Source organism: Gobio gobio (genome assembly GCF_949357685.1).
Source record: "Gobio gobio genome assembly, chromosome: 12".
Classification (NCBI taxonomy): domain Eukaryota; kingdom Metazoa; phylum Chordata; class Actinopteri; order Cypriniformes; family Gobionidae; genus Gobio; species Gobio gobio.
Genome location: NC_137105.1, coordinates 654,149 through 674,148, shown reverse-complemented (window position 1 = coordinate 674,148; position 20,000 = coordinate 654,149). Strand labels below are relative to the sequence as shown.

At 43.1% G+C, this 20,000-nt stretch overlaps 3 protein-coding genes across 3 annotated transcripts in view; 2 read left to right on the top strand and 1 right to left on the bottom strand.

Annotated features, from left to right (window-relative positions):
* The window catches only part of LOC307135578 (zona pellucida sperm-binding protein 4-like), a gene marked incomplete at both ends in the record, with an annotated part of 7,040 nt that extends 439 nt beyond the window's left edge, over positions 1 to 6,601 (top strand). The window contains 8 exons of the mRNA XM_079832153.1: positions 4,710 to 4,854; positions 4,927 to 5,114; positions 5,181 to 5,278; positions 5,351 to 5,514; positions 5,582 to 5,774; positions 5,844 to 5,985; positions 6,068 to 6,140; positions 6,579 to 6,601. Of these exons, the coding sequence (XP_079688279.1) occupies positions 4,710 to 4,854; positions 4,927 to 5,114; positions 5,181 to 5,278; positions 5,351 to 5,514; positions 5,582 to 5,774; positions 5,844 to 5,985; positions 6,068 to 6,140; positions 6,579 to 6,601 (1,026 nt within the window). The remainder of the gene's footprint in view (positions 1 to 4,709; positions 4,855 to 4,926; positions 5,115 to 5,180; positions 5,279 to 5,350; positions 5,515 to 5,581; positions 5,775 to 5,843; positions 5,986 to 6,067; positions 6,141 to 6,578) is intronic.
* evlb (Enah/Vasp-like b) overlaps positions 1 to 20,000 on the bottom strand; it is a gene marked incomplete at both ends in the record, with an annotated part of 55,362 nt that overhangs the window by 33,730 nt on the left and 1,632 nt on the right. The window contains 2 exons of the mRNA XM_079832198.1: positions 15,270 to 15,447; positions 15,575 to 15,743. Of these exons, the coding sequence (XP_079688324.1) occupies positions 15,270 to 15,447; positions 15,575 to 15,743 (347 nt within the window). The remainder of the gene's footprint in view (positions 1 to 15,269; positions 15,448 to 15,574; positions 15,744 to 20,000) is intronic.
* LOC307135006 (zona pellucida sperm-binding protein 4-like) lies at positions 9,056 to 13,880 on the top strand (the record flags this gene model as incomplete). The annotated part of the gene is made up of 7 exons (XM_079831133.1): positions 9,056 to 9,098; positions 9,228 to 9,415; positions 9,482 to 9,579; positions 9,652 to 9,815; positions 9,883 to 10,075; positions 10,145 to 10,286; positions 13,467 to 13,880. The coding sequence occupies 7 exons, from the start codon at positions 9,056 to 9,058 to the stop codon at positions 13,878 to 13,880; spliced, it is 1,242 nt and encodes a 413-aa protein (XP_079687259.1).

Below are 20,000 nucleotides of genomic sequence, written 5' to 3'. Positions count from 1 at the left end.
TTGTAATGTTGATGAGCTGTAGATTATTGTAATGTTCATGAGCTGTAGATTATTGTAATGTTGATGAGCTGTAGATTATTGTAATGTTGATGAGCTGTAGATTATTGTAATGTTGATGAGCTGTAGATTATTGTAACGATCATGAGCTGTAGATTATTGTAATGATCATGAGCTGTAGATTATTGTAATGATGATGAGCTGTAGATTATTGTAATGTTGATGAGCTGTAGATTATTGTAATGTTCATGAGCTGTAGATTATTGTAATGTTGATGAGCTGTAGATTATTGTAATGTTCATGAGCTGTAGATTATTGTAATGTTGATGAGCTGTAGATTATTGTAATGTTCATGAGCTGTAGATTATTGTAATGTTGATGAGCTGTAGATTATTGTAATGTTCATGAGCTGTAGATTATTGTAATGTTGATGAGCTGTAGATTATTGTAATGTTGATGAGCTGTAGATTATTGTAATGTTCATGAGCTGTAGATTATTGTAATGTTGATGAGCTGTAGATTATTGTAATGTTCATGAGCTGTAGATTATTGTAATGTTGATGAGCTGTAGATTATTGTAATGTTGATGAGCTGTAGATTATTGTAATGATGATGAGCTGTAGATTATTGTAATGTTGATGAGCTGTAGATTATTGTAATGTTGATGAGCTGTAGATTATTGTAATGTTGATGAGCTGTAGATTATTGTAATGTTGATGAGCTGTAGATTATTGTAATGATGATGAGCTGTAGATTATTGTAATGTTGATGAGCTGTAGATTATTGTAATGTTGATGAGCTGTAGATTATTGTAATGATGATGAGCTGTAGATTATTGTAATGTTGATGAGCTGTAGATTATTGTAATGTTCATGAGCTGTAGATTATTGTAATGTTGATGAGCTGTAGATTATTGTAATGTTCATGAGCTGTAGATTATTGTAATGTTGATGAGCTGTAGATTATTGTAATGTTGATGAGCTGTAGATTATTGTAATGTTGATGAGCTGTAGATTATTGTAATGTTCATGAGCTGTAGATTATTGTAATGTAGATGAGCTGTAGATTATTGTAATGTTGATGAGCTGTAGATTATTGTAATGATGATGAGCTGTAGATTATTGTAATGTTCATGAGCTGTAGATTATTGTAATGTTGATGAGCTGTAGATTATTGTAATGTTGATGAGCTGTAGATTATTGTAATGTTCATGAGCTGTAGATTATTGTAATGTTGATGAGCTGTAGATTATTGTAATGTTGATGAGCTGTAGATTATTGTAATGTTGATGAGCTGTAGATTATTGTAATGATCATGAGCTGTAGATTATTGTTATGTTCATGAGCTGTAGATTATTGTAATGTTGATGAGCTGTAGATTATTGTAATGTTGATGAGCTGTAGATTATTGTAATGTTCATGAGCTGTAGATTAGTGTAATGTTGATGAGCTGTAGATTATTGTAATGTTCATGAGCTGTAGATTATTGTAATGTTGATGAGCTGTAGATTATTGTAATGTTGATGAGCTGTAGATTATTGTAATGATGATGAGCTGTAGATTATTGTAATGTTGATGAGCTGTAGATTATTGTAATGATGATGAGCTGTAGATTATTGTAATGTTCATGAGCTGTAGATTATTGTAATGTTGATGAGCTGTAGATTATTGTAATGTTCATGAGCTGTAGATTATTGTAATGTTGATGAGCTGTAGATTATTGTAATGTTGATGAGCTGTAGATTATTGTAATGTTGATGAGCTGTAGATTATTGTAATGTTGATGAGCTGTAGATTATTGTAATGTTCATGAGCTGTAGATTATTGTAATGTTGATGAGCTGTAGATTATTGTAATGTTGATGAGCTGTAGATTATTGTAATGTTCATGAGCTGTAGATTATTGTAATGTTCATGAGCTGTAGATTATTGTAATGTTGATGAGCTGTAGATTATTGTAATGTTGATGAGCTGTAGATTATTGTAATGTTCATGAGCTGTAGATTATTGTAATGTTGATGAGCTGTAGATTATTGTAATGTTGATGAGCTGTAGATTATTGTAATGATCATGAGCTGTAGATTATTGTAATGATCATGAGCTGTAGATTATTGTAATGTTCATGAGCTGTAGATTATTGTAATGTTGATGAGCTGTAGATTATTGTAATGTTGATGAGCTGTAGATTATTGTAATGTTCATGAGCTGTAGATTATTGTAATGTTCATGAGCTGTAGATTATTGTAATGTTCATGAGCTGTAGATTATTGTAATGATCATGAGCTGTGGATTATTGTAATGTTGATGAGCTGTAGATTATTGTAATGTTCATGAGCTGTAGATTATTGTAATGTTCATGAGCTGTAGATTATTGTAATGATCATGAGCTGTAGATTATTGTAATGATCATGAGCTGTAGATTATTGTAATGTTCATGAGCTGTAGATTATTGTAATGTTCATGAGCTGTAGATTATTGTAATGATGATGAGCTGTTGATTATTGTAATGTTCATGAGCTGTAGATTATTGTAATGTTCATGAGCTGTAGATTATTGTAATGTTGATGAGCTGTAGATTATTGTAATGCTCATGAGCTGTAGATTATTGTAATGCTCTACTGGGTGGTTGCCCTGCTCGCCTAATAAACAAACTCCAGCTGGTCCAAAACGCAGCAGCTCCAGTTCTTACTAGAACCAGGGAGTATGACCATATTAGCCGGTTCTGTCAACACTGCACTGGCTGCCTATTAAACATCGCATACATTTGAAAATCTTGCTTATTACTTAAAAAGCACTAAATGGTTTATCTCCAGTACTTGAGCGAGCTCTTAACACATTATCCTCCATCAGGTCTACTGCGCTCTCTAAACTCTGGCCAGTTGATCATACCGAGAATATCCAAATCAACTGCAGGCGGTCGATCCTTTTCCTATTTAGCTCCTAAACTCTGGAACTCTTCCTAACATTGTTACTGTTTTCATATAGAGCCGCTTTACAGCCGAAATTAATCACTGTGAAGCTGCTTCGAAACAATCTTTATTGTATAAACCGTTATAGAAAAAAAGGTGATGTGACTTGACACAATACAATAAATGTACATGTTTCATTACATTTTTTAGGTATATTATTGCCTCATAATTGTTGGCCTAGTCTGCACCCTGCTATTATAGGATATTGATCTTAAAGTGTGTGCGGGATATTAAAAGACTTTAATATATAAATGGCAGTCTTTTAATTATAATGCAAAATGAGAGAATACAGAAGCTATGGTTACAATCCTGAATCCAATCCAATCTCTCCAATCCGAAGCCTGAATTCCGAATAGTACTACTATTCTGAATTATATGTTCAATGAGGGTGGAAAAATAAGGACAAATGAATCTGAAGAACCAATGGAATCTCACAGTTCTCCTTGCAAAGTCCTCCTTGCAAAGTGCAAGTCTGGAGAATCATGACTGCTAATGAAGAGGGAGGGATTATCATTAATTAGCCAAAATACAAAAAGACCAAAGAGCAGCATCTCAACAGTGTGACTAGCTGTTGAACAATGGCAGGAAGTTGGTGTGCTGGGCAGTCGCTGGCACTTTGTGTGTGGTTTTGTGCTTTCTGTCATGCTGTTCCACAGTGGAATTATCCGGCCAAGAAGTCTCAAACTCTGATATTACAGCAAACTGACCAGCGGCTTCAACAACAAGCTAGTCAACAGTTTTCTCCGCAGGTTCAACAAGCTAGTCAGCAGTCTCTTCCGTGGGGTCAACAGCAAGCTAGTCAGCAGTCTCCTCCGTGGGGTCAACAGCAAGCTAGTCAGCAGTCTCCTCCGTGGGGTCAACAGCAAGCTAGTCAGCAGTCTCCTCCGTGGGGTCAACAGCAAGCTAGTCAGCAGTCTCCTCCGTGGGGTCAACAGCAAGCTAGTCAGCAGGTTCAAGCTAGTCAGCAGTCTCCTCCGTGGGGTCAACAGCAAGCTAGTCAGCAGGTTCAAGCTAGTCAGCAGTCTCCTCCGTGGGGTCAACAGCAAGCTAGTCAGCAGTCTCTTCTGTGGGGTCAACAGCAAGCTAGTCAGCAGTCTCCTCCGTGGGGTCAACAGCAAGCTAGTCAGCAGTCTCCTCCGTGGGGTCAACAGCAAGCTAGTCAGCAGGTTCAAGCTAGTCAGCAGTCTCCTCCGTGGGGTCAACAGCAAGCTAGTCAGCAGTCTCCTCCGTGGGGTCAACAGCAAGCTAGTCAGCAGTCTCCTCCGTGGGGTCAACAGCAAGCTAGTCAGCAGTCTCCTCCGTGGGGTCAACAGCAAGCTAGTCAGCAGTCTCCTCCGTGGGGTCAACAGCAAGCTAGTCAGCAGTCTCCTCCGTGGGGTCAACAGCAAGCTAGTCAGCAGTCTCCTCCGTGGGGTCAACAGCAAGCTAGTCAGCAGGTTCAAGCTAGTCAGCAGTCTCTTCCATGGGTTAAACCGCGAGCTAGTCAGCAGTTTCCTCAGAAGGTTCAACAAGCTAGTAAGCAGTTTCCTCAGAAGGTTCAACAAGCTAGTCAGCAGTTTCCTCAGAAGGTTCAACAAGCTAGTCAGCAGTTTCCTCAGAAGGTACAACAAGCTAGTCAGCAGTTTCAACAAGCTAGTCAACAGTTTCCTCAGAAGGTTCAACAAGCTAGTCAACAGTTTCATCAAGCTAGTCAACAGTTTCATCAAGCTAGTCAACAGTTTCCTCAGCTGGTTCACACTAAGCAGCCAGTGGCACAGGCAGAGCCTCTTGACAAATGTGCTGTAGCGGATTATGAGCAGATCCAATGTGGTCCACCTGGAATCAGTGGTGCTGAGTGTGAAGCTATCAACTGCTGCTTTAACGGACAGCAGTGTTACTATGGGAAGGCAGGTAAGAGTGTCGAGTCAATGTAAAGGTGTTCATGTTCAACTGATCCTCAGCAATAACCTGCTCTCGTTCCAGTGACTGTCCAGTGTATAAGAGATGGTCAGTTTGTGGTAGTGGTGGCTAGAGATGTTACTCTGCCTCGCTTGAGCCTGGATTCAGTCCGTCTCCTGGGTGGAAGCGACCCACCTTGCAGTCCTGTGGGATCCACACCTTCCTTTGCTATATACCAGTTCCCTGTCACTGCCTGTGGCACGAGCATGATGGTGAGTAGCTGCTTGTGGTTCTGCATGGCTTAAAATGGACTGGATGCCAACAGTTACTATTTGCAGGAGGACAGTGGATATGTGGTGTATGAAAACAGAATGACCTCCTCGTATGAAGTGGGTGTTGGACCACTTGGTTCCATCACAAGGGACAGCCATTTTGAGTAGGTGCTCTTACGCTTTAGCATGAATGTTAATCCTTGGCAAATGCTAAAAGCTCACTGTTTGTTGTCCAGGCTTCTCTTCCAGTGTAGGTACTCTGCTACTGCTGTGGAGGCTCTGGTTGTGGAGGTCAACACTGTTCCTGCACCTCCACCAGTAGCTGCTCCTGGACCCCTCAGGGTAGAGCTTAGACTGGCGAATGGTCAATGTGTCACCAAAGGCTGTGCAGAAGGCAAGTGTGCATAAGTATATTCTAAACTCCAGGTTACAGCAGTTTCTGGTTGAACGCCGGTGTTCTTCCTCAGGGGACGAGGCGTACACGTCCTACTACAGTGGTGCTGATTATCCGGTCACAAAAGTCCTGCGGGAGCCTGTGTATGTTGAGGTGCGCATTTTGGAGAGGACCGACCCCAACATTGTCCTAATGCTGGGACGTTGCTGGGCGACATCAACCCCCAGTCCACTCAGTCTACCCCAATGGGACCTTCTGGTCGACGGGTGAGTAAGGCCAGTCTTTATCCATCTAGTGTGCTGTAAGGCATCTCTGACTGCCTCTTTGTCTTTCAGATGCCCTTACCAGGATGACCGTTACCTGACCACATTGGTGGCTGGATCTTCTGGTCTTCAGTTCCCAACCCACTACAAGCGCTTTGTTGTGAAGATGTTCACATTTGTGGATCCAGCATCACTGGCTCCTCTGCAGGAAACCGTATGCTCCGCAGCCTTACCTGAACTCTTAATATTAGTCTTATAGTGATTTCTGTGGCTTAACCCTTTTCCCTCTCTGTTAGATCTTCATCCACTGTAGTACAGCGGTGTGCCATCCCTCTTCTGGCTCCTGTGAGCAAAGCTGCGCTAGGAAAAGTGAGTGCTTGCTGTAAACTGACTTCAGGAACCATGAGAGTGGTATTTAAATGCCTAATGTTTCTACCCCTTCTCTTACAGGAAGAGACACGCATGTCAAGACCGTCTCTAGTGGACAAACTGTGGTGTCTAGTGGAGAAGTTACCCTGGTCATGTGAATTTGGTTGTTTTAATAAACTTCTTGAATCCACATTAGTCTTTGGCATTGATTTCTGACTGGAGTCAGCTCTTTCATGACTGTTCTCAGTTTGATTTATTGGGATTCACTACTAAACCAGTTCCATTAGCAAGGTTGTGCAGTCTAACTGAGGTGCTTAACTTGAACTAAACAAACCAATTCTTTGAACTGAACTATTTGCAAAGCTCCAGTTTCTAACCTGGGCACCTTTTCTTCATGGTGACTAATTAGGGGTGTAACTTGTCTGTTTGGGTCTTTAGGTATTACTGGACTCTATAACTGACTGTATCGCTACTCAAGCCTCTAAGGTCACTTTTGGACATTTTGTAATGCTATTTGAAAGCGTGCCCCCCCCCCATACAAATGGATCACTTCAGCAATGAAATCTTTAACAGCCAGCGTTGTCCCTTTTTGTGCCAAGTTGCGAGACTAGACTCTTCTATATATTTTTTTTTTCCAGGCTAGTCCCAATATTAATTAAAGTAGACTGGCTTTTTAATAAAAGCTTCTTTAGTCTCTTAACTAGTGTATCCCACCTGGGTTTTCTGAGGACCGGTTTACACCTGGTACTAAAGCATTTAATCTGATCACGCATGGACCATGCTAAATACAAGTATAAACTGATTCTCAATTGTTTTGAGGGGGTATTTTTAGAGACTTTAGGTCTGTGGCCAGTTGCATTAAACCACTTGGTCTATTAAAAGTTATTTCTTCTTGACTTTAACTGTTTAAAGTCTGTAGATGAATCTAAATTGAATTGGGAAAAGATTGGTTAATTAGCTGCTAGTAGGTTAAAGTTGGTAAGACAGAGTTTTAACATAAGCTAGGATTATGCAATTGGCCCCTGATATTAAAATAAGAAACTGAGTCTAAGTGGACAAAAAAGGCTCTGATTCAATTCACTTTTTCATGCCCTTTCCTCACTAACTTCCGTCTGTGTTGACCCAGTTGTACATCATTGATTGCATTGCATGATTGCCCACTACTGGTAGAATTGGAAAGTCCTAAGTGCATATGAGTAGACTCGTCCCTTCTGTCATAATCAAGGAGTCGAGGGTCTGTCCATATAAACCTCCCTTGTCCACTTGTGGAACACTTCAAACTGGTGACAGGGATTACCCTGAGGGAAAGTGCTTAGGGAGGTTTGTGAGTGTGTTGCTAAATTTGGAATTACATACTATTACTATTTCTGCCATATAAATATATTGTAAAAGTGATGCTAATTACTATTTCAGCACATCTACAAGCAAAGCGGAATACATCAAACATCTACCCAAGGTACTTTGGGCAAGCTCCAGTAGCAAAACTGAGAATTAATCTTTTTATTTGTCTTCAATATGACAAATCTGACCAATTGGAATCAAGAAATATCACACGCATATAATCTTGAGAACCAATGGAATCTGCCAGTTGCATAAACTCTCACTCGTGCAAGTCTGGAGAATCATGACCGTTAATGAAGAGGGAGGGATTATCGTTAATTAGCCAAAATCTGTAGAATACAAAAAGACCAAAGAGCAGCATCTCAACAGTGTGACTAGCTGTTGAACAATGGCAGGAAGTTGGTGTGCTGTTCAGTCTCTGGCACTTTGTGTGTGGTTTTGTGCTTTCTGTCATGCTGTTCCACAGTGGAATTATCCATCCAAGAATCCTCAATCTCTGATATTACAGCAAACTGACCAGCGGGTTCAACAACAAGCTAGTCAACAGTTTCCTCAGAAGGTTCAACAAGCTAGTCAACAGTTTCCTCAGCAGGTTCAACAAGCTAGTCAGCAGTTTCCTCAGAAGTTTCAATGGCAAGCTAGTCAACAGTTTCCTCAGAAGGTTCAATGGCAAGATAATCAGCAGTTTCCTCAGAAGGTTCAACAGCAAGCTAGTCAACAGTTTCCTCAGAATATTCAATGGCAAGCTAGTCAGCAGTTTCCTCAGAAGGTTCAACAACAAGCTAGTCAACAGTTTCCTCAGAAGGTTCAACAACAAGCTAGTCAACAGTTTCCTCAGAAGGTTCAATGGCAAGCTAGTCAGCAGTTTCCTCAGAAGGTTCAACAAGCTAGTCAGCAGTTTCCTCAGCAGGTTCAACAAGCTAGTCAGCAGTTTCCTCAGCAGGTTCAACAACAAGCTAGTCAACAGTTTCCTCAGAAGGTTCAATGGCAAGCTAGTCAGCAGTTTCCTCAGAAGGTTCAACAAGCTAGTCAGCAGTTTCCTCAGCAGGTTCAACAAGCTAGTCAGCAGTTTCCTCAGAAGGTACAACAAGCTAGTCAGCAGTTTCCTCAGAAGGTTCAACAAGCTAGTCAGCAGTTTCCTCAGCAGGTTCAACAAGCTAGTCAGCAGTTTCCTCAGAAGGTTCAACAACAAGCTAGTCAGCAGTTTCCTCAGCAGGTTCAACAAGCTAGTCAGCAGTTTCCTCAGAAGGTTCAACAACAAGCTAGTCAGCAGTTTCCTCAGAAGGTTCAACAAGCTAGTCAGCAGTTTCCTCAGCAGGTTCAACAAGCTAGTCAGCAGTTTCCTCAGAAGGTTCAACAACAAGCTAGTCAGCAGTTTCCTCAGCAGGTTCAACAAGCTAGTCAGCAGTTTCCTCAGAAGGTTCAACAACAAGCTAGTCAGCAGTTTCCTCAGAAGGTTCAACAACAAGCTAGTCAACAGTTTCATCAAGCTAGTCAACAGTTTCCTCAGCTGGTTCACACTAAGCAGCCAGTGGCACAGGCAGAGCCTCTTGACAAATGTGCTGTAGCGGATTATGAGCAGATCCAATGTGGTCCACCTGGAATCAGTGGTGCTGAGTGTGAAGCTATCAACTGCTGCTTTAACGGACAGCAGTGTTACTATGGGAAGGCAGGTAAGAGTGTCGAGTCAATGTAAAGGTGTTCATGTTCAACTGATCCTCAGCAATAAACCTGCTCTCGTTCCAGTGACTGTCCAGTGTATAAGAGATGGTCAGTTTGTGGTAGTGGTGGCTAGAGATGTTACTCTGCCTCGCTTGAGCCTGGATTCAGTCCGTCTCCTGGGTGGAAGCGACCCACCTTGCAGTCCTGTGGGATCCACACCTTCCTTTGCTATATACCAGTTCCCTGTCACTGCCTGTGGCACGAGCATGATGGTGAGTAGCTGCTTGTGGTTCTGCATGGCTTAAAATGGACTGGATGTCAACAGTTACTATTTGCAGGAGGACAGTGGATATGTGGTGTATGAAAACAGAATGACCTCCTCGTATGAAGTGGGTGTTGGACCACTTGGTTCCATCACAAGGGACAGCCATTTTGAGTAGGTGCTCTTACGCTTTAGCATTTGTCAAGGATTAACATTCATGCTACAAGCTCACTGTTTGTTTTCCAGGCTTCTCTTCCAGTGTAGGTACTCTGCTACTGCTGTGGAGGCTCTGGTTGTGGAGGTCAACACTGTTCCTGCACCTCCACCAGTAGCTGCTCCTGGACCCCTCAGGGTGGAGCTTAGACTGGCGAATGGTCAATGTGTCACCAAAGGCTGTGCAGAAGGCAAGTGTGCATAAGTATATTCTAAACTCCAGGTTACAGCAGTTTCTGGTTGAACGCCGGTGTTCTTCCTCAGGGGACGAGGCGTACACGTCCTACTACAGTGGTGCTGATTATCCGGTCACAAAAGTCCTGCGGGAGCCTGTGTATGTTGAGGTGCGCATTTTGGAGAGGACAGACCCCAACATTGTCCTAATGCTGGGACGTTGCTGGGTGACATCAACCCCCAGTCCACTCAGTCTACCCCAATGGGACCTTCTGGTCGACGGGTGAGTAAGGCCAGTCTTTATCCATCTAGTGTGCTGTAAGGCATCTCTGACTGCCTCTTTGTCTTTCAGATGCCCTTACCAGGATGACCGTTACCTGACCACATTGGTGGCTGGATCTTCTGGTCTTCAGTTCCCAACCCACTACAAGCGCTTTGTTGTGAAGATGTTCACATTTGTGGATCCAGCATCACTGGCTCCTCTGCAGGAAACCGTATGCTCCGCAGCCTTACCTGAACCCTTAATATTAGTCTTATAGTGATTTCTGTGGCTTAACCCTTTCCCCTCTGTTAGATCTTCATCCACTGTAGTACAGCGGTGTGCCATCCCTCTTCTGGCTCCTGTGAGCAAAGCTGCGCTAGGAAAAGTGAGTGCTTGCTGTAAACTGACTTCAGGAACCATGAGAGTGGTATTTAAATGCCTAATGTTTCTACCCCTTCTCTTACAGGAAGAGACACGCATGTCAAGACCGTCTCTAGTGGACAAACTGTGGTGTCTAGTGGAGAAGTTACCCTGGTCATGTGAATTTGGTGGTTTTAATAAACTTCTTGAAACTCAACATTAGTGTCTTTGGTATTGATTTCCAACTGGAGTTAGCTTTCATGTTCTTGGTTTGATTTTATAGGTCCACACTAAACATTTGCTTCAAGGTTGTGCTTGAAGTAAAGAAGCCAAGCGTCTGCTCAAGCCATTTAATGCTGACCCTTTGTGTGTGACTTCATGGCTGGACTAATAAAACTGCACATTAAGTGTGCCTAAATCCCTCTGAATGAAGGTCACATGTTAGTAATATTATTTGAAGGCTTTTCAAGTCATAGAAGTACAGCATATCATCTGAAAGTGTCAACCTACATTAAAGCTCAAATTTGTTAACAGCTCTTGTTTAAGAACTTATTTTAATGCCACAATCGATCTGATCCACAACTGATCACATGCAGCGTCCTAACTACACGCGCCATGAGATGGGACAAGTCGCTCAAACCACAGCCAATCAGAACAGAGTGTGTGTGGGCCCTTGCAGTACCAGAGATTAATGTTGACGGCACTCGAAAGGAAATTGATAGGTACATAAAATTCACATTACATTTAAACATTACTAAAATACTGAGTTACTTAAACAATCTTTGTCATAATACACTTGTTTGAATGTTCCTTTTCTGTTTAATTTCAGGATCTGAGGGGAATTAGTGTTGCTTTTAGTTTGACTAATAAAGCTGAGCACTAAATGGTATTCAGTCACATGACATGCTTTAACATTAAAGCACAAACATTACCTGAGATTATCATTGCCATGTTTTAAAGGGGCAGTCCTGGCCTAATGGTTAGAGAGTCAGACTTGTAACCTGAGGTTTGTGTGGTGTTCCAGCCGTGACCTCGCAGAAATAGAAACCGTTTCTAAAAATCGATTCATCGTGTGTCGCCGTCGTGGCTGGTTAGGACAAACTCTAACATGGAAAAGACGACTTATCATGTGACGCGTGTAGTTAGAAATCAAAACTCATTGTTTTCAGAAACAAATTTTCTCCCTTGCAAACTTGTCCATTATAACATCTATAAAGCCCAATGTGGAAGTAGGGGAAGCGAGACAGACTAAAAAATGGTAAATGGATTGATTTATATAGCGCTCTCAACAGACCCTTGGCCATCCAAAGAGCTTCACATACACACACACACACACACACACACGATGGCGGTGTTGGCCAGGTGTTGTTACCTTGGTCAGGTAAAACCAGGGATTGAACCACCATCTGTCCGGTTTGTAGACAACCTACATGAGCCACTGCCGCCCGGAAACATAAACACACACACACACACACACACACACTCTTTTTAGCACATCCTGGGGTCACACAGATCAGACCACAACCTCTGAAAGTCACGTCTGATTTCAAAGCAATTGATGGTCAAATCTTGGAGGAAACTGTACAGCACCTTCACATCTTGGCGCCCTTGGCACATTCCCCACTTCCTTTTTCAAAACTGTGTTTAACTGTTTAGAAGCAGATCTGCTAGAAGTGCTAAACGCCTCACTTCTTCTTTTCCAAACTCCCTGAAAACTGCAGTTAAGCCCCTCCGGAAGAACAGCAATCTGGATAACACCATATTGAGCGAATACAGACCAATCCCAAATCTCCCTTGAGGTTAGGGTTCTAAAACAAATCAAGTCAGGAATCTGGGTGTGATTCTGGAGTCAGACCTGAGTTTCAGTAGTCATGTCAAAGCAATAACTAAATCAGCTTACTATCATATCAAAAATATATCAAGAAATAGATGTTTTGTTTCCAGGCAAGACTTTGAGAAACTCTCAAAGCAGGATGGAGTATTGTAATGGTCTTCTCACCGGCCTTCCCAAAAATCCCTCAGACAGAACCAGAAGATCTGACCATATCACACCAGCCCTCAGGTCTTTACACCACAGCAGAAGAGATCCGATGTGCTCCAACAGATCCAGAAAACACATTCACTGAAGGAGCTCTGACGCTGTCTGAAGGATTGTTCGGCTATTGAGTACTTTTCTTGTTTTTTATTCTATTTTTAACTGTTTTAATGCAGTTTATGTCAATCTTTGTGTGTGTGTGTGTGTGTGTGAGAGAGAGAGGTTGAGTGTGTGTGTGAGAGAGAGAGAGAGAGAGAGAGAGAGAGAGAGAGAGAGAATGTGTGTGTGTGTGTGTGTGTGTGTGTGTGTGTGTGTGTGTGTGTGTGTGTGTGTGTGTGTGTGTGTGTGTGTGTGTGTGTGTGTGTGTGTGTGTGTGTGTGTGTGTGTGTGTGTGTGTGTGTGTGTGTGTGTGTGTGTGTGTGTGTGTGACATACTCCTGTACACTCCACTGCACTGAACACACAATAGACACAAGAGTGTTTTACATCTGTGTGTAGAGATACTGCGCAGAATTTTTAAAATAGATTTGAATGAAGTGTTTGTTTTGTAAGAGATGTGTGACGTTCTGCATCTTGTGTGTGTTATGTGGGTTTGTGTGTATAGTTTTGAAATAATGGAGTTTCAGAAATTGTGTGAAAGCAGTTTTTTTTTTAAACTCTGTTTACGTCATTTAATCATTCTCCTGTTCTCACTGTGAAGCGGCTCTGAAACACCTGTACTGTAGAGCGCTATAGAAATAAAGACTACCCTAACAACCACATAACAATGTCCTAGCAACCACACAATACACCCTAACAACCACATAGCAATGCCCTAGCAACCACACATTACACCCTAGCAACCACATAGCAATGCCCTAGCAACCACACATTACACCCTAGCAACCACATAGCAAAAAAGAAACAATGTTCACTCAGTAATTGCTGGTACATTTGATAAACAATTACAAAGAAACAGCAAATAACACATTGAGTTAAACATTACATTTTGTAAGAAAGAAGTGCATCCTCCACACAGTCCATGACAAACATAACTCTAGAGACAGAGCCAGACGTAGAGACAGAACCAGAGACAGAACCAGAGACAGAACCAGACGTAGAGACAGAACCAGAGACAGAACCAGACCTAGAGACAGAACCAGAGACAGAACCAGAGACAGAACCAGACCTAGAGACAGAACCAGAGACAGAACCAGACCTAGAGACAGAATCAGAGACAGAACCAGACCTAGAGACAGAACCAGAGACAGAACCAGACCTAGAGACAGAACCAGAGACAGAACCAGACCTAGAGACAGAACCAGAGACAGAACCAGACCTAGAGACAGAACCAGAGACAGAACCAGACCTAGAGACAGAATCAGAGACAGAATCAGACCTAGAGATAGAAACAGAACCAGAGACAGAACCAGAGACAGAACCAGAGACATAACCTGAGACAGAACCTGAGACAGAACCTGAGACAGAACCAGACCTAGAGACAGAACCAGAGACAGAGACAGAACCAGAGACAGAACCTGAGACAGAACCAGAGACAGAACCAGAGACAGAACCAGACCTAGAGACAGAACCAGAGACAGAACCAGAGATAGAACCAGACCTAGAGACAGAACGAGAGTCAGAACCAGAGACAGAGACGGAACCAGAGACAGAACCAGAGACAGAACCAGAGACAGAACCAGAGACGGAACCAGAGACAGAACCAGAGACAGAACCAGAGACAGAACCAGAGACAGAACCAGAGACAGAGACGGAACCTGAGACAGAACCAGAACCAGCCGAGAGCCCGGCTGCTGGAGGCCGAGTCGGAGCTGTACCTACAGGACATGTTGAAGAGGACGAAGCGGCCGTTGCAGACGCAGACGCAGAAGCACTGGCACATCCACTCTGAGATCATCGCTCAGCTGAGCTTCATCAGTCCTGCGCTCACACACACTCTACCTCACACACACTCTACCTCACACACAGTGTCCGCTTACTGAGCGACGTAACACACACCTGCATGACAACAGCAGGCCGACGGCGGCCCAGAGGCTCCTGTTTCTGCTCACATCACGCATGTGTGTGTGTGTGTGTGTGTGTGTGTGTGAGAGAGAGAGAGAGCGAGTGTTTGTGTGTGAGAGAGAGAGAGCGAGTGTTTGTGTGTGTGTGTGTGTGTGAGAGAGAGAGAGAGAGAGAGAGAGAGAGCGTGTGTGTGTGTGTGGGCATGTTTTTGTGAAATATCAGGACACAAATGTGTATAATGACATGGGTATTACAAAAAGAGGTGAAATATGAGGACGTTCCCCATGTCCTCACTTTTCAAAATGCTTATAAATCACACAGAATGAGGTTTTTTTCACAAAAAGTGAACTGCACAGTCTCCTGTAAGGGTTAGGTTTAGGGGCAGTGTGTGTGTGTGTGTGTGTGTGTGTGTGTGTGTGTGTGTGTGTGTGTGTGTGTGTGTGTGTGTGTGTGTGTGTGTGTGTGTGTGTGTGTGTGATGGGTAGGTTTAGGGGCAGGGGCAGTGTGTGTGTGTGTGTGTGTTCGACTGATGCTGGTGGTGTGGGTGTGTGTGTGTGTGTGTCTGTGTGTGTGTGTTCGACTGATGCTGGTGGTGTGTGTGTGTGTGTGTGTCTGTGTGTGTGAGTGTTGGGTAGGTTTAGGGGCAGGGTCAGGGTAAGGGGATAGAAAATACGGTTTGTACGGTATAAAAACCATTACGCCTATGGAATGTCCTCACATTTCACAAAAACAAACATGTGTGTGTGTGTGTGTGTGTGTGTGTGTGTGTGTGTGTGTGTGTGTGTGTGTGTGTGTGTGTGTGTGTGTGTGTGTTTACCTCCATCTTGGCTGCTGAGCACGTTGAGGGCGAAGAGCATGGCGTTGGAGAAGGTGGTGGCCTCCTCTTTACTGGCGAAGTTCAGGCCGTAGACCTGCCGCGCGTCACGCCACTGGTGGAAGGTGGGCGTGGCCTGGTTATACTTCAGGCCCTTCACTATGGAATAGTTGATGACCACCTGTCACAGAGGTCAGAGGTCACTGCAGAAAGTTCATTCTGTGAGTGGTGTGTGTGTGTGTGTGTGTGTGTGTGTGTGTGTGTGTGTGTGTGTGTGTGTGTGTGTGTGTGTGTGTGTGTAAATGCACCTGCTGGTCCTGCAGTTTGACGCCCACCACACGGAAGGTGTTGTTGGGTGTGTTGTGGTAGATGTTGATCCGGCTGAAGCCCTGCTGGCCCGGTTTGATCGGCACCCATTTCTTACTGGTGTCGTCGTAGACCATGACGGACGCGCGGGCCTGACAGATGCTCTGCTCGCTGCAACACACACACACACACACACACACACACAGGTCAGTCAATGATCAATGCCCTCGTTAGAGTCGCTCACGTAACCAACCCACACCACCAGCATCAGTTGAACACACACACACACACACACCCACCACCAGCATCAGTCGAACACACACACACACACACACACACACACACACACACACCCACACCACCAGCATCAGTCGAACACACCCACACACACACACACACACACACACACCACCAGCATCAGTCGAACACACACACACACACACACACACACGCACACACCCACACCACCAGCATCAGTCGAACACACACACACACACACACACACACACACCCACACCACCAGCATCAGTCGAACACACACACACACACACACACACACACACACACACACACACCCACACCACCAGCATCAGTCGAACACACACACACACACACACACACACCCACACCACCAGCATCAGTCGAACACACACACACACACGCACACACCCACACCCACACCACCAGCATCAGTCGAACACACACACACACACACACACACACACGCACACACCCACACCACCAGCATCAGTCGAACACACACACACACACACACACACACACCCACACCACCAGCATCAGTCGAACACACACACACACACACACACACACACGCACACACCCACACCACCAGCATCAGTCGAACACACACACACACACACACACACACACACACCCACACCACCAGCATCAGTCGAACACACACACACACACACGCACACACCCACACCACCAGCATCAGTCGAACACACACACACACACACACACACACACACCCACACCACCAGCATCAGTCGAACACACACACACACACGCACACACCCACACCACCAGCATCAGTCGAACACACACGCACACACACACACCCACACCACCAGCATCAGTCGAACACACACACACACACACACACACCCACACCACCAGCATCAGTCGAACACACCCACACCACCAGCATCAGTCGAACACACACACACACACACACACCCACACCACCAGCATCAGTCGAACACACACACACACACACCCACACCACCAGCATCAGTCGAACACACACACACACACACACACACACACACACTCATTCACTGCTATAGGAGAAGACACACACACACACACACACACACACACTCATTCATGGCTATAGGAGAAGACACACACACACACACACACACACACACTCATTCACTGCTATAGGAGAAGAAGAATTGGCTAAATTCGTTAAATCATCTAAATCGACAACATGTATGCTCGACCCTATACCGACTAGGCTATTAAAAGAGATGCTACCAGAGGTCATAGATCCTCTTCTTAATATCATTAATTCATCTGTAGGGTTGGGAATCGTGAGAAATTTTCCGGTTTCGGTTCCGCCTAACGATTCCGGTTCCGATTCCGGTTCCATTAAAATTATTACACAAATAGTGGTAAAGGAAAAAGGCACAATACGCAACTCAAACAATCCATTTTGTGTTTATTACTTGCTCTAAAATTAATTTACAGGTTGGCAATGTCAAAAAAGTCCTGTACTGTACATATATTACAGTATTAATTAAGCCATGATTCTTGCAACACATTGTTTTTCAAATGAACACCTCTGAAATTGTCTTATTACATTTTATCTCTCTGTCTCTGAATAAAACCAAGTTATAAATTATATTTATTAGTTATATTTATTAATTAGTTGTATATTAATTTAATAGTAATTCAGTTATTCAGTGAACTTGTAAATAATAAATTGCAATTCAGCATTACAAAGCTAATTGTGCCTAAACGCTTACCTAAACCATGGTGACTCAACGGTTGACATATATATATATATATGCCTTTCACTATAGATCTGGTATAAGCCCTGAGGCACTTTGTGCTGTAGCAAATGTTTTGTCAAATTGCTAGTGCAGCCTCCTTTACATGTTATTAACTTTTCACATTTTGCTTCATTATCATTCATTCTTTGGAAATGATAATCCATACTTGTGACTTTCTCTTCGCCATGCTGGTGGTCAACGAGAAAATATCTGACGCAAAACCGTAAATGTGTAGCGCGAGGGCTTTCAGGCTGAACTGCGTTGCACTCCTGGAAGCGGCAGGCAACGTAATTAATATTCATGATGAGGTGAGCCAGAGTTGCCAGGTTTTCACAACAAAACCCGCACAATTGCACAATCGCTTCAACCCGCGGACATGAAACACAGCCCGCGGCAACAGTGGAAAACGGGAAAGCGGGAAAATCACGGAGTTGGCAACACTGGCTGTCACTCGCTATGAAAGGATACGCTTCCAGCGCTTCGCACACACATTGCATCAGAACCGTTTTCGGAACCGAAACTTAGGAATTTCGCGCGGTTCTGGTATTTTTCAAAAATCAGTTTCGGTTCTGAATAAGAACCGGTTCTCGGTTCCCAACCCTATTCATCTGTGTCATTAGGATATGTACTGAAAACTTTTAAGTTGGCTATTATTAAACCACTTATTAAAAAAACACAACTTGATCCTACAGAATTAGTCAATTATAGACCAATCTCAAATCTACCCTTTCAGTCAGAAACACTAGAAAAGGCAGTGTCTTCACAATTGATAATCGGTAAGCCCCTCCCATTGAACGCCGTTGAGCCAATGGCAGTTGAGTATCAGACATCTTTAGGTTTCAGCGCCATAGAGAAACATTGGAAAATCTGAAGCTCTCATCGATTTGATGGTGTTTATGCTACACAAATGCTAAACGTCGTGCCTGAGGGACAGCAACACTGACTCCAGGGATCCTGAGAGGATTTTCTGTTTGTCAAACTCTCGTTAAGTTACTATTAAAGTTAGTAATTCCCTGCTAACGTACAAACCGGCTAACTATAACTAACTGTTCTCATGCAACGGTGTAGGTCAGAAACACGAAGGTCTACATTTCAGTGATTCTCTCCATATTAAACTGATTAAATGTGAATTTATGTCATCTTAAACAGTGTTGATCCTGGATGTTCATCTGCGATCCTAACAACGTTTGCATTGAGATCTGTAAACCTTCACTTCCAAATTAATCTCTCACCATATTTATTTTATTTCTGTGAGTTTAGATATGTTTAAAGGTCTGAATTATCTCTCTTATAAGGAGGACTCCTATTTTGACGGGTGTTATAGTCTCCGGCTAGTGAAAGGAAGAGCTCGCACGCAGTTTATCGGAGTTGTTTTGCAGATACAAAGTTCACCAGTTATAACTGCACACCCTAAAAGCATAAGCTCTGTGTATATGTTTGTTCACTATGAGTGTGTTTGTGTAATTTGCTGTGTATGTTAATTGTAATGCCACAGAGAGAGGGCTAGAGAGAGAGAGTTTGTGAATGATACGTAATGCACACTTATGCTTTGTTTGTTTGTTCAGCTCTTACGATGATTTTTTGAGTGAAAAACGATGTAATAAACTTCATAAACCATCAGTAAAGTTCGGCCATCATTCAGACGGGGTATACGCTACATTCTGTGTCCAAGAACATCTTGGGATAAGGTTTTCACACTGACAGCTGTACACTAGAAAAGGCAGTGTCTTCACAATTATGTTCCTTTTTAGAAAGAAATGGCATCTGTGAAGATTTCCAGTCAGGATTTAGAGCGTATCATAGCACTGAGACTGCTCTCATCAGAGTTACACATGATTTACTCTTATCATCTGATCGTGGCTGTATCTCTCTATTAGTGTTACTCCATCTTAGTGCTGCATTTGAAACTATTGACCACAACATTCTTTTGAATAGACTCGAAAATAATGTAGGTATTAGTGGAATTGCATTGGCATGGTTTAAATCACACCTATGTGACCGTTATCAGTTTGTAGATTTAAATGAAGAGATGTCACAGCGAGCACAAGTTCAGTATGGAGTACCACAAGGCTCAGTGCTAGGACCGTTGCTCTTCACCCTGTACATGCTACCACTGGGAGATATCATTAGGAAGCATGGCGTTAGTTTTCATTGTTATGCTGACGATACTCAGCTCTATATTTCTTCACGCCCTGAAGAAACTTACCAATTCACAAGATTAACGGAATGCAGAGCTGATATAAAACATTGGATGACCAGTAATTTCCTGCAACTCAATTCAGAAAAAAATGAATTTTTAATTATTGGACCAGGAAGTGTGACCATATTAGCCGCTTCTGTCAACACTGCACTGGCTGCCTATTAAACATCGCATACATTTTAAAATCTTGCTTATTACTCAAAG